This window comes from Poecile atricapillus, chromosome W (genome assembly GCF_030490865.1).
Source record: "Poecile atricapillus isolate bPoeAtr1 chromosome W, bPoeAtr1.hap1, whole genome shotgun sequence".
In the NCBI taxonomy this organism is placed as follows: Eukaryota; Metazoa; Chordata; class Aves; order Passeriformes; family Paridae; genus Poecile; species Poecile atricapillus.
This window is the reverse complement of record NC_081288.1, coordinates 31813179-31826330: the sequence shown is the minus strand read 5'-3', so window position 1 is coordinate 31826330 and position 13152 is coordinate 31813179. Positions and strand designations below refer to the sequence as shown.

General features: G+C 43.4%; 1 protein-coding gene across 2 annotated transcripts in view; it reads left to right on the top strand.

The window, feature by feature from the left end:
• Positions 1 to 11771, top strand: part of LOC131591989 (ETS domain-containing protein Elk-3) — a 36968-nt gene extending 25197 nt beyond the window's left edge. The window contains exons 2-4 of one of the 2 annotated variants that reach the window (XM_058863172.1): positions 527 to 1318; positions 6225 to 6347; positions 8895 to 11771. In XM_058863172.1, the coding sequence (XP_058719155.1) occupies positions 596 to 1318; positions 6225 to 6347; positions 8895 to 8993 (945 nt within the window). In that variant the 5' untranslated portion in view covers positions 527 to 595 and the 3' untranslated portion in view covers positions 8994 to 11771. The remainder of the gene's footprint in view (positions 1 to 526; positions 1319 to 6224; positions 6348 to 8894) is intronic. The other variant, XM_058863171.1, reaches the window with a different exon arrangement.
• Positions 11772 to 13152: the final 1381 nt, after the last annotated feature.

The following is a 13152-nucleotide window of genomic DNA, read 5'->3' as shown; positions in this document are numbered from 1 at the left end:
GACAGAAAGACAGTCTCTCTTAATCTCAATCCTTTCCTTATGTTAAGGAGTAGAGGGTGAATAACTGGGGCCAGGAGACTGAGGTGGTTTTGTCTCTTGCAGACATTCTGAGAGTACTTCATCCTCAGGGTAGTTGGTGTCAGTTTTAGGAGGCATGAATGAAGGAGTTTGCCTTTATTATGGAATGCAAGTGGTAGCATGGCTTGAATCCACAAGGCAGCAGAATTGCTTTTACTGGAAAGAAAATACTCCCAAGCTGCTTTAGGAGAAGCAGAAATCAAACAGGCTACCAGTAGGTCTTTGTCACCAAGTGATGGTGGTTTTCTTGGAAACCATGAAGAGCCAGGAGTTGACTCCCTGGTTGAGCAGAGAGAGGTATTGGAATAACCCAAGGATGATCAGCATTTGGAGCCCCACAAAACGACCTGCGTAGCTTGACGAGGAAGCAGTGCCCCCTGCCCTTGTGTGTGCAGTACTGGGTGCCTCTGAAATGCTGATCTTTCTAGCATCTTCTTTCTATTTGCAGAACATCATCAAGAAAGTGATTGGGCAAAAATTTGTGTACAAGTTTGTCTCCTTTCCTGAGATTTTAAAAATGGATCCACATGCTGTGGAAATCAGCAGAGAGAGCCTTTTGCTGCAGGACAGCGACTGTAAGATGCCTTCAGAGAGCAGGGATCAGCACAAGCACAGCTTGTCAGCACTGAAAAGCACAAGCCGTAATGAGTATATCCACTCTGGCCTGTACTCCTCTTTCACTATCAACTCTCTGCAGAACCAGCCAGACCCTTACAAGACAATCAAAACAGAAAAACTGGAGAAGTCAGAAGGAAACACACCAGTTGAAGAAGTCCGGACTGTTATCAGATTTGTGACAAACAAAACAGACAAACAAGTTACGAGGCCCATGGTGTCGTTGCCTTCTACTTCTGAAACAGCAGCTGCCTCTGCTTTCCTCAACTCTTCAGTATCAGCTAAAATATCTTCTTTAATGCTACCCAACAGTGCCAGCATTTCATCTCCATCGTCATCCTCCTCCAGATCACCATCTCTGTCTCCCACCTCACCCCTCCCTACAGAACACAAGAGCTTCTTCCTTGACTCCAGTTGCCACGACTCAGATTCCCTTGAGCCTCTGAACCTCTCCTCAGGCTCCAAGGCCAAATCCCCATCTCTTCCCCCAAAGGCTAAAAAACCCAAAGGCTTGGAAATCTCTGCCCCACCTATGATTCTTTCCAGCACCGACATCGGTTCCATCGCCCTCAACAGCCCCGCGCTTCCTTCAGGATCCCTGACTCCAGCTTTCTTCACTGCACAGGTAAGACCGGCCTGTCTCCAGGCATTCCTTCCATGTGGCCAAGAGTGTTAGCTCTGTGGGTCTGTCACCATGTGATGGAAAAACACCCCAACACGTGGGAAAGAGGGAAACACAGCAATGTTCTGTACAAGGGGTGGAAAATAGGTTCCTCCTGGAGTTTGTTCGTAATTGAGTGTGGGAAAAGCCATCACAGTTCACAGACTGCCTGAAAGAATAAGGAGATGAGCAGCCATTAGTGAATTGTTTATCGGTTCAAACCAGCCTCCAGATCTACAAAACAAACAAAAAAAGCCAGAAAGAAAACCACAGGGTTTTGTAGGTCACAACTCAAGCATGTGGTATGCTTGGTTAGATTTCTCTACTAGATGTTGCATCCATTCAAACAGTGTGACCTTTTTGTTAATTTGTGAATATGGAGCAAATTAAGTGGTTTCTAAGATGGTGATTTCTAAGCTCTGAAATCAGTTTAAGTTTCTGAGGTTGTACAAATTTACAGAGCACTTGCCAGAGCTTCTCTTCAGCACAGACCTACTGAATAACCAGAAGGTTATTTTGTTCTTTTTAAGAACATGTATGTGGTAATGTCAACAGTGAGTTCTCATTTTCCAGCTAGTCTATGAGAAAAAGCCTAGGAGTTCAGTGCAGAAGAGGAAAATCATATAGATATGACTCAGTATGTTCATTGGTGAGTTTTGTCTTCCAACACCACCTCAAAATCAGACAAAAAAAATCCAATCATAAAATTATCCCAATGTGGAACATCCCCCAAGATGCCCAGCCCTGAAGTAACAGCTGATGCAAATACTAGCATTGAATGTAGCAAACTGGACAGTAAACAAATAAGGACGAAGGTGTGTTACAAGCCCTCATTTACTTCAGACTGCCTAGAAGCCTAGAAGGCACATGGTACCCAGAATCCCATCACCTCTTCCTTGTTTGAAGGTATTGATGCATGGCACAAAGGCCTGGCAGAAGTGAGTGAGTTGGCAAGTGCTCTCAGGCAGCACAGCACTTGCTCTCCTGAGCTTGTCAGCTGGCTGCAGAGCGAGGTTGTGCAGCTCAGGCACACCTGTAACTGAGATACAAAATTGTGTCACCAAGAAAGAGCAGTTTGTGGGCTGACACCTGTCATTTTTGGCATCATAAAGCCTTTAAGTGAAGTTATGTTTGGCAGGAAGAACAGAAGTGTGGCAAACCAAAACTGAGATGCACTGACAAACTTATAACCTCTAACTGTGGTATAACCACAGTATTTTTTTTGTAGGGAGCAAATCTCACAACATCAGATGCCAACCAGACACAATGACAGTGTGAGTTATTTCAAACCCATCTGCTGCTGCCCCAAACCACAGGATGAACAGAGATTTGTTTCCTTGTTTTGTAATTATTTCTTTGTATATTTAACTTTCCCATGCACTTATAAACTGGTGTACTTGCTGCCCTGAAAGACGTAGAAGGGAATTACGTTGAGAATTGTGGCACTGCTTTAGCAGGAGGGATAGCTAAGGCTGTGATGAGTGTTACCCAACTTAAAGCCATCACAAATCTTTTCTAAAAGTTGTCCTATCACAGAAGAGGAATATGGCATCTGTGTAGGGTTGTTCCTGGGTCTATTTATTTAAACTTTCGGCTTTTTAGCTTTTATCCTCTCCTTTTGCCTTCTTTTTACAGAAGTTTTACGAAGTCTGGATAAGAAGCACCTGCATCCTAAACACTTGTCCTAGTGAATATAAAATGAAAATTATGTAGCAGCTGCATTCAGATTACTGTAATATCACAATGCAATACAACTAAAGCCATAATTTAGAGTGGAAATCTGCTGTTCATCACATTATCCAAGGAAGAACATGCATCATAGCTCAAACGTTCTCTGATTTATCAGATCTCAGTGCAAAACACCTGCTGCCAGGGGCAGGTGCAGAACAGGATGTCTGCTCTAGGAGTGATGTATATTCTGAGAAGGTACTGCTGCCTGAGAGGATATTTCAAATGGCTTTCCACTGTACCTACTGGCCATGAGGAATACTCTCAGGTGGAATGCTGTGAAAGGGCACATGTTACTCACAATCAATTCTAGAAAAGAAATGTATGTGACAGCACTTGCCTGCTTTCTAACAGCTTGAAGTGACAAGATTGTACTTACATACATTGTCACAGAAGTCAGGGGGCATGAGCATCATTGCTTAACATAATTCTCTCTGTGCAATTAATTATTTCCATTTAAATTGCTCCTGTGCTTAGATTACAATGAAGTTTTTAAAGCAGGAACTTCCCAATGGAACTTCCACATCTAATACGAGATGTATGGCTGCATGTGGGCACAAAATGAAGTGACACATCAATTTCCACATGTAATTTAGGGATTGCCTGTCCTGTGGTGCTGTTTACACTTAGGTTTCCTCTGGTGATTTTGATGCTTGGCTGATGGCAATACTGAGAACAAGGCTGGGAGGCCCTGTGCTCTTTTTGCATTAAATATTAAACAGATTTGGAGTCTTGCTTTGGCTGGCTCTTGGTTCTGGAAGAACTTGCAGACATTAGTGCTCTGCTCATTGAAGGATATGAGCTTTTCCTTAGCACTGTTTCAGGCATGTTAGCGTGCTTCTAGAGATGAATGGAGGGCAACTCAGTTTTTCAGGTCTCTCTGCAGACTGGCTTTGGCTACATCTAGGTAGGAATAAACACCTCCAAGTTTTCCTCATTATTTTCAAAAGATCCCCTCAAGAACTGCACTTTGAGTTCTAGATATCTGCAGCTTCTTAGAGAAAAAAATAAAGAATGGAGGCAGCTCACTGGAGTTCTTGGTAAAGTTGACACAATACCGTGTCCTTAGTTGAATGTTGTTGGGTCTAGCTACTTACATCTTTGGTTTTAAGGTTAGTAGGCTCTTCTGTAAGTAGATCTGAGTATTTATCCTGACCTAATTCAGTGTTGTCAGTCTCATAAATCTCCACTGGTAGCTGCCTGCCAATGGAGCATCAGCTTGAAACGTGGCACAGGAAAGGGGCTCTTGCTGGTGCTGCTGATTTCCTTCCCCATGAAAGCACCATGGTCCTGGGAAGAGTGTTTGTAAAGAACTCTTGACAAGTGCCTGCTTGTCAAGTGGGGTTTTTTTTTGTTTTTTGACAAGAGCTGTCACTTGATGAAATCAAGACTGAGGTCTTCTCCTTGCCAGGCTTGCACCCACTCTTTGCCCCTTTTGTTGGCTTGCAGATATATTCCAACCCTGACTGGTACTCCTGTGACCTGCTGATTTACTGCATCAACGCCTTTTGCTTTACCAGGGATACCACAGGTTTATTGCTCCTTGGGACAAACATGGTTTCTTCTATGGGGTTTGGTGTTTCTGATCCACCTTTAGCACAAGGAAGGTGGCAGGGTCCTTTCCCTACACATTTCTCCACGAACCCCACTTCATCTGAGATTTGTTAGCAAAACCATTCAAGCCAAGGTCTTTGTATTAAACAGCCTTTCAGAATCACCAAGATAACTTTAATGTTTGCTTCTCCTTGTCTTTCCCATCTCTTCTGCTGGTGCCAAACTACCTGTTTGACCCTGTTGTGAACTGCAGTGCAAGCACGTCACAGCAGGTCTGTGTTCCCGTGCGCCTGCACAGAGCCCCAGACACAGCAGCCGATGCCTCAGGCGCTGCTTGGCAGATCAGTCTGTGGTACTCGAAATGCACCTGAGCTGTGGCAGTGCCTGTGTGAGCCTGCTCTCTGCAGGGTCTGGCAGAGGCAGGTGTGATGGGCCCTGGCATCAGCAGCTGCTAAGGGGGACCCCAGGCTGCAGCTGCCCTGTGTGGGACTTTGTATTTCTGCCCTGGTGGGGAGCACCAGAATACATGACCTGCTGGTTACTACAGGGACGTGCAGGTACTCTCTATCTTCTGTCTTCTCTTCACATATTTTAAACACTGGACAAAAGGATGCTCCAGTTCAGAAGAGCACCGAGGCAGTTGTTTGACACAGCACATGCTTACTTGCTAAGTGAGTACTCAAATTCCATGAAGTGCCTTGCTAAAGAGGACTGATTTTGATAATTGGCATCAAGATTACCTGTGATATTAACTCATTTTGCCAAATATTTTTTTCAGAAGTGCCACATGTTCTTTTTTGACATGATGAAAGTTATTCTGGATACAGAATAATTCACATAATCCTTCATTTGAATGAAGATTTGCATGTGCTCTAAGTCTACCTTCCCTCCAGTTGTGCTTTAAGAATGCAGAGGGCAATCCCAGCAATTCTGCATCGTGGCACTGGAAGGAGGCACCTCTGAGTTGGGGAAAGTCTTGGATTCTAAGTTCTTGCCATTTTGATTCTTTTCCAACAATTAGCTGTGCTCTCTGCTGTCCCCCTGGGCACCCAGCCCATACACCTGTCTCTCCCTGCTCAACCCATGCATTGCCAGCTTCTTGAAGCCTCTTCCATTACAAAGAGGCACCATCAGGGGCGTAAACGTGAAAGTCCAGCAGTGACTCTTTCAGCTCCACGCACAATTGCAGTAATGCTTCAAAAGCTGGAGTCAGGTCAAGGAATTGCTGCCCTTCAAAAGGCAAAAACTGATTCTGAAGGAGACTAGGTGCTGTTGGCAGGCACTGGGACACACATGGTATTATTCTGTATGTTACACAGTTGGGTGACTGTGGTTCAAATAAACAATAACTGTGCATCTCGTTAAGCAAACAGAAATTAAATCAATTTGCATATGAAGGAATATTAAATGTGCAGGTATCCAGAGACAGGAGGCAGGGCTCGATGGGCAGCTGCTGCTGACTATGCTGTGTATCTGAATTCACTGGAAAATAGAGTCAGTGGATGCTGTGTAAGGCTTTAGTGGTGATGAGTGCTGCGTGGAGCTGTAACTCTGAGCTGTGTGTTATGGTGTGGCTTTTTTCTTGCAGACCCCCAATGGATTATTGCTGACCCCCAGCCCACTGCTGTCCAGCATTCACTTCTGGAGCAGCCTCAGTCCTGTTGCTCCTCTGAGTCCTGCCAGGCTGCAGGGACCAAACACTCTGTTCCAGGTAGGTCTTCCCAATGCACAGGTTTCATTGCTAAATGCACACGTATGGAAGAGACATTGTGGGAACATCTCCTCACATCAGTCTGGAGCTTTTCAAACAGATCCAAAAAATACAGGCATTAACAGGCACTTTTAAAGAGAGGCCTACTTACCTGTACCCTCTTCCAATCCTTGGCAGCACAGTCAGAACCTACAGGGCAGTGTCTGCTGCAGAAAGCACACACATATTGTGTGAAGGAAAGAGAAATAGATGCTGGACCCCAGAGAGAGCAGGTAGCAGAACTCTCAGAGCTGCAGGTAACAGAGCTCTCAGAGCTGCAGGAAGAGACTGCAGACCAGCCAGTGACCAGCCAGGAGGGCTGGAACATGGACTCTGGGAAAACCAAGACAGTTTGGGTATCACCAGAGGTGGGTGTAGGTTTATCCTTTTGTCCTAATGAGCTACTTCTCAGAAAGACAACGCTCTCTGAACCTGAAGGCTCCATTTCCAGTTCTCCTGCCAGTTATCCATGTGCCCTCAATCAAGGACATAACCTCTGAGCATGACCTTGCCGTATGTAACATCAGAAAGGCAGCGTTGTGCCCACTCTCTCCTGAGTATTGGCAGAGTGAAATTCCCAAAGTTTTATAGAGATGTGGTAAATACAGAAGTTATTAAATAACCCATGATGGCCACAGCAGCATTTGCCTGAGGCTCAGGAGGAAGATAGTGGGGACGGTATTTGCAGCTCCAGCTGTAGTTACTGCAAAACAGCTAATTCACTAAGTCACAGAAGAAATGATGTTGATCTGCTGATTGGCAAGGAACCCAGTGGCCATCTGCACACTGCTGAAGGTGCAGATGGCCACTGGGCTGGAAGTAACACCCTGATTGCTGTGGAGGGCCAACACTAACAGGAGAAGGCTACTGCTAGACAGGGACCCCATGCTGGTCTCAGAACCTTAGGGAGTCTGACTGCCCAAACCAAGGGCTTTAGCTCAAGACAGCTCAGGTACTGTCTGCACCGGGATAGTCAGTCTTTCTACCTCCAGCTGCACATGGAGCTCAGGGCTCCTTATTTGTGTTTCAGATAAGCTCATTAACTCCTACTGGACCTTAGTTTTGCACACATAGTTAGAAGCAGCCAGACATTTCATTTGAGAAGTGCCTGGGCCAAGATGTGGAATGAGCTTCTATGGACACATGCCGGCCATTCCCTGGTGGAACTGAAAGTGAGGAGTGGCCTTGGCTTTTCCTTCTGAGAGACCCAAAGGGCCTTATGTTTGATGATTGATTCAAGCAAAGGCCACGATGACAAGTTGTAGAACACAAAGCCTTATTTTAACAGCAAATAGGAAATGAAAACCACAGCTGAATGGCAGCCAAGCCCACCGAGTAGTGACGGGTCAGCCAGCGAAGGCATCAGGGTAGAGCTCTCCTCAGGCTGCCTGCACAGGCCACAGCCCACACTCCATGCATACCCAGGGAAGAGCTTGAATCAGGTTCTGTGTTTTAATGCATCTTGGCAGAAGTGATGGAAGCATTTCCTGAGGTTTGGCGTGGTTAAAGCAGAGGTATCAGCCAGCTAGGGCCAGGAGCACGGTGCCAGACCCCCTGCAGCACCACGCTGCTCAGCCCAGCTCCACACTGAGTGGTGGAAGACAGGTATCACCAACTACCATCTGAGTGGAAGAGTAAACTTGTTATGAGCAGGTTACGTGCAGGGCGTGGTTACACCACAGCTGGCTGTCCAAGGACTGATCTGATAAGGGGTAAAAATACACCAGATGCTTGAAGTTGTTGAGCTCTGTCTCCCTCAAGCCAACAGAAACCCAGCACAGCTCATGGAGTTGGGCCTCGAGGCCAGATCAGTATCTACCACTGGGATAATTCCTGCCTCATGCTGCAGCAGGTTTATTCCACCTACCACTTTACTTTTTCTCAGCTCAGACATTAAGAACTAGTCAATACCTTCCATTGCAGGCAAGGTGCAGTCACAATTCTGTCATAAACTAGGAACACCTGGCTTCTGTTCTGGGTAAGTTTTTTTGCACAGTACTTCTGAAGCAGCAGGTGACAGTAAATGACAATACATTCTTCTTCACCTGCTGAATGGAGTAGCTAGTTTGTAGTTTCTGAGTTAATAGAGAAACTGTAATTACTTGAGAGTAACTTTCCCCGTGCTTTGTATCTCCAATTGTACTTTTTCTAAAAACTACAATCTCAACTTTCACTTTTGCCAAACTCTTTCCTGCATAAAAGAAAGACAAACAGGATGCATTGTAATTAATAGTGTGTAGACTGAAAAATATTTTTGGAAGCAGAATGGATGGCAAAGATTCCTCTGTAGTGTTCACTTTTCCAGGGTGACGATAAATGTATGATGTGAACTTTTATCCTCTCTCTTGCATTCCTAATGGCTGATGTAGGCATTTGGTAGATGTCTTACTGTATAGACATCACAACTCTTGAAACCATCTGGAGCCAGTTGCTAATGCTAAATCCATGTGCTTCCTGGGCTGAATGTTTTGAGATAAAGAGTAATTTTTACCTTTTGGTCTCTTACAGTTTCCAACTCTGTTAAATGGTCACATACCAGTGCCACTTCCCAGTCTGGACAGAGCCTCTTCACCAGTACTGCTTTCTCCAAATGCTCAAAAATCCTGATGATGCCTTATCACACCAAGGATGTATTGGTGGATTTAACACTTCATTCCTATGGGCTAGTTTTTCCTGTGTCATGAGAAGGACATTGTGAAACCCTTTATTACTATGGTTTGCACTTTTCATTACATGGATAATCTACTTTTATTATGTTAGCATTTTTCAACAGTGTTTATATATAAAAGTATATATAAATCTGTTATGCATTAAATGAATTATAATTTTTTTATATCATAGCTCTCAAGTGTTGAACACTTCTGTTGTTGATGAAGTACTTTTCTTAATGGATTGCAACAATGTATCTAACAGGGATGTGAAGCTTCTTTTTAATCCCTTTTTCTGCATATTATGCATTGCGCTTGTGTAAACTATAACCGGCTGTGCCTTCTTTTGCATAAAGTCATGTAAATGATTTATACATTTTCTAGTATTAAGATAAAAAGTTGAAAGAAAAAAAAACTAGTACTGAACAGCCCTATGGTAGTACTTCAGTATTTTCTCCACGGATAGGCCATATGATGCAGTGTATTAATGTAACTTTGTATTAAGTGCTTTCAAATTGTATAAGAATAGCCTTATAATTTTTCTTTGCTGAAGTGGAAAACATGATCCACGTTACAGCCAGGAGATGTAGTTCAGAGTAACAAAGCCACATTTACGCCCAAGTTCTTCTGTCAAGTTGCAACAGGGAGGAACTGGGCTGTGTATGTTCGTGAGATGTTTCCAGCATTTGAGAGTACTTCTGTAGAAAATGAGAAATTGCTCAGAATTTATCTGGCCTATACTTCTTACGAACTGTTAACATTACAGCTGAAAAGAGTACAGGTAATCTCTGTCCTCCCAGGGAATGAGGATCATTCCTGATAATTTCCAGGTGCTTTGTTCAGCTGTGCCAAGTGCCTTCTATGACTTCCCTGGAAAGACTATTGTGCTACTCAAGCTCTGAAGGTCACGTTTCCCCTTCCCCCATAGCTGGACCAGTTACAGGTCTGTAAATTGATGCCTGGTGTTTGCAAAGAGGCAGAGACTGTACATGTGGGATGTTTATGTATAAACAGCTGAATTCTGGATGAAAAAACAGCACTGTGTTACTATATACTTGCAACTTGAACTTACTGGGTATGTCCTCTACCTTGAGGGGATGGTTTAGTCATCTAAATGTCAGGTTAGGATTAGGGCAGACTCCCTGGCACCACAGACTCTAATCCTGGCAGGGCTGATGCAAATCTTCAGTTTCCTGAGGTGGCTAAATTGGCTTGAATGCAGCTTTACTGTGTTGGTTTTTCAGATGAGACCTTAAAAGCCAACCCCAAATCCGATCCATTTGTCAGGTCATTTGAACCTCAACTTTGCTTTCTGGCCGAGCAGCTGGCCACAGTCCGTTCTTTTTGAAATGTATGCAGTGAGTTGTCTGCTGATTTTCTGCTTGGATGCATTTCAGTGATGATGTGTGTAGTTATTTGTAAAGTGCTTTTGGATCCTTCAACCTGAAAGGTGCTAAATAAACATTTTATTAATGCAGTTCTGATGTTGACAAGCCATTTTTGGGGCAGAGGCGGTTGACAAAAGACAGCTCAGGGATTTTCCTCAGGCTCCTGGGTTGTACAACCAAAAACTGCTCGTCAGTTCCACTTGCAGTGATAAAAACCTGCTGTAGCCATGTAAGCACCAGCTGATAAAGGCAGCAACTGAATGCCAGACATGAGGAGAACAAATGAAGCACTTGGGACGTCATTTGCTCGACTCAGTGTTTCAAGAATTCAAGATGTGCCACCCCATGGAGTCAAAAAGAGAAGATGAACCTATGCAAAATTTATGAGTGAATGCAAATTTTATACAAAGTGAAGTCAGAATAGGTTGGAAGAAAGGGCAGCATGTAACAGATGGGATTGACAAGGTTAGTGGAGATAAATCACAAGGGCTTGCAGACTTAACATTTCTCTTCCAATGCAATCCTCCCAGGTACATGGAGTATTTTTCAACAAGTTACAGAGAGGCAATTATTTCACACTAGAGAGCTGACTCCTGCCTCATTTTTAAAAACCCACGAATACCTACTTACACCTGTAAGGCATGAACAGTAGCAGAGTCTTGTCTTGTACGTGCCACTGTAGCTAATGGGAGATACTGGCAATCGAGACCATGTTCCTGAGTTTAAAAAGATGAAAACATACTAGTATGGAATATTATACTGCAAAAAAACAGCTGACCACGAGAGGAGGGAGGGTGTGACAGAGAAGAAATTCTTAAAAGTACCCAGATTCCTATGTGGTTTTTTTTTCTTCCAAGGTTTTACTATTAATAAGGCAAATTTTTTTTCTTCTCAAAAGGCTCAACACACCCACAGCTTCCCTTCCACACTCCAGCCCTTAAATGATTTTGGACTTTTTTTAAAGACAGCAGAACACAACAATTCTGGGACAAAATGCTATTTGAAAAAATTACTGGAAAAGATCTGAGAGAATCCAATAAAACAACGGAAAACAAAAAGTGGAAGAAGTGTTGTTTTCTCGTCTTTGAGAGAATAAAAATAGCAAGAGAACACATCTTCTGCTAGTTGACTTTTTAGTTGAAAAAAAAATAGGCTGTCAAAATCTGCCTTCAGATTGCTGGAAAAAAAATTTTTGCTATTGGGAAGTATTTATACAAATAAAGTCCAGCCTCTCAAATTTAACACTTATATGAAACACTAGACCGTTATGCCTTATGCTTTGAAGAAATTATTCTCTCGGAGATCTACTGAATTTTATTAACAGGTATCTTTTTAACTGTAGAGAAAATAAAATAAATGTTTTTACATAAATACTGTGGAAGTGTCAATATTTCTGTGGCATGGAGTGCTCCAAGCCACCAATCCTGGGGAACAAAATGGGAGTTACTCTCTTTTCAGTATTCTTGGCAGTAATTGCAATTTGATCATACTTAGGGGATTTACTACAAGATTTTCACTTTATTCAAGCTTCAGCAATACACAAAAAGTTCCCAGTTCCTATATAGGCTGGGTGCACAATTAGGGTGTGTTTGGCTTACCTGCACCTTCTTTCTTCAGGAAAGCAAGTATCCCCCAGAAGGGCCAATGCTACAGGGAAGCTTTGCCAAGAGCTTGTGCACACCTTTGGCCCTGGCACAGCTTCAGTTCTAAAGAAAACTTTCAAGGTGGGGAAAACAGTGATAGGTGATAAACTATGGCAAAAGACCTGGAACACATCCATGATGTCAAGAAAGAATGATTTGTTTTGTCTGACTAAAACTGGTCTCAGACAGGCACTTATCCATCTGGAAATACCTACCCACAAAGTGAAGAACTGTCACCAAGGTTTCTGTTTAAAGGGAAGGTGGTCCTTTCAAACGAGACTGCAGGGTTGATTTTAACAGAACAACACTCTGCATTAAAAGGCTGTGTGATCTCGTGCCTACAGGAAACATCTTCAGAAGCCATCATGACACCCAAATGAATTTAGAAAAGGCACAGTAAGTACACACAGTCTTTTATATAAGGGCATAGCTATTCCCTTCTGATCTTCAGACTGTCTGCATATCCTGTAGGATAAACAAACACAGGCCTAAGATTGAAGCATAACATTCCGAAGCCATCAGGAAGCTACAACTTTTAAAATCTTTTTTAGCCCCAAACCGTAACTGCTTTTACCAATTAATGTGTGAGTGCTCTGCACAGATGGAGTACAAACCTATTTCTTGAGGGCAAAGAGACTGACAGCATGAGTGCAAAACAGTATGAATTTATTTAAATGAAAAAAGCAGAATGAACCTCAAGCAAGGATTCTGGAGCAATCAGCATCACAGCCTGCCTTGGGTAGGGGCTGGTATTTGAAGAAAGCATCCTAGAAGAGAGGATTCTAGGATATGCTGGAGTTCTTTTGTGAAAGATTCCCATCAGTTCACATTCACTCTGCAAGAAGCGCAAATGCATAAATGTAAACTTAATTATTCATAACGTGGCTCCAAGCCAGCTACCCCCTCCTGCAAATCAAATAACAAGACAGCAAAGAAAGGAAAAAACAGTCTTTGAAAAAACAAGCTCAGGGTGTGAAAGAGGAGGGGCAGGTGACAGTGCAGACACAAGGCCTGGAGGGAGGTGCTCTTACAGGAGTATGTTGGAGAAGAGATAGGGAAGAGCATCTCCCCCGGTTTGCAATCCACA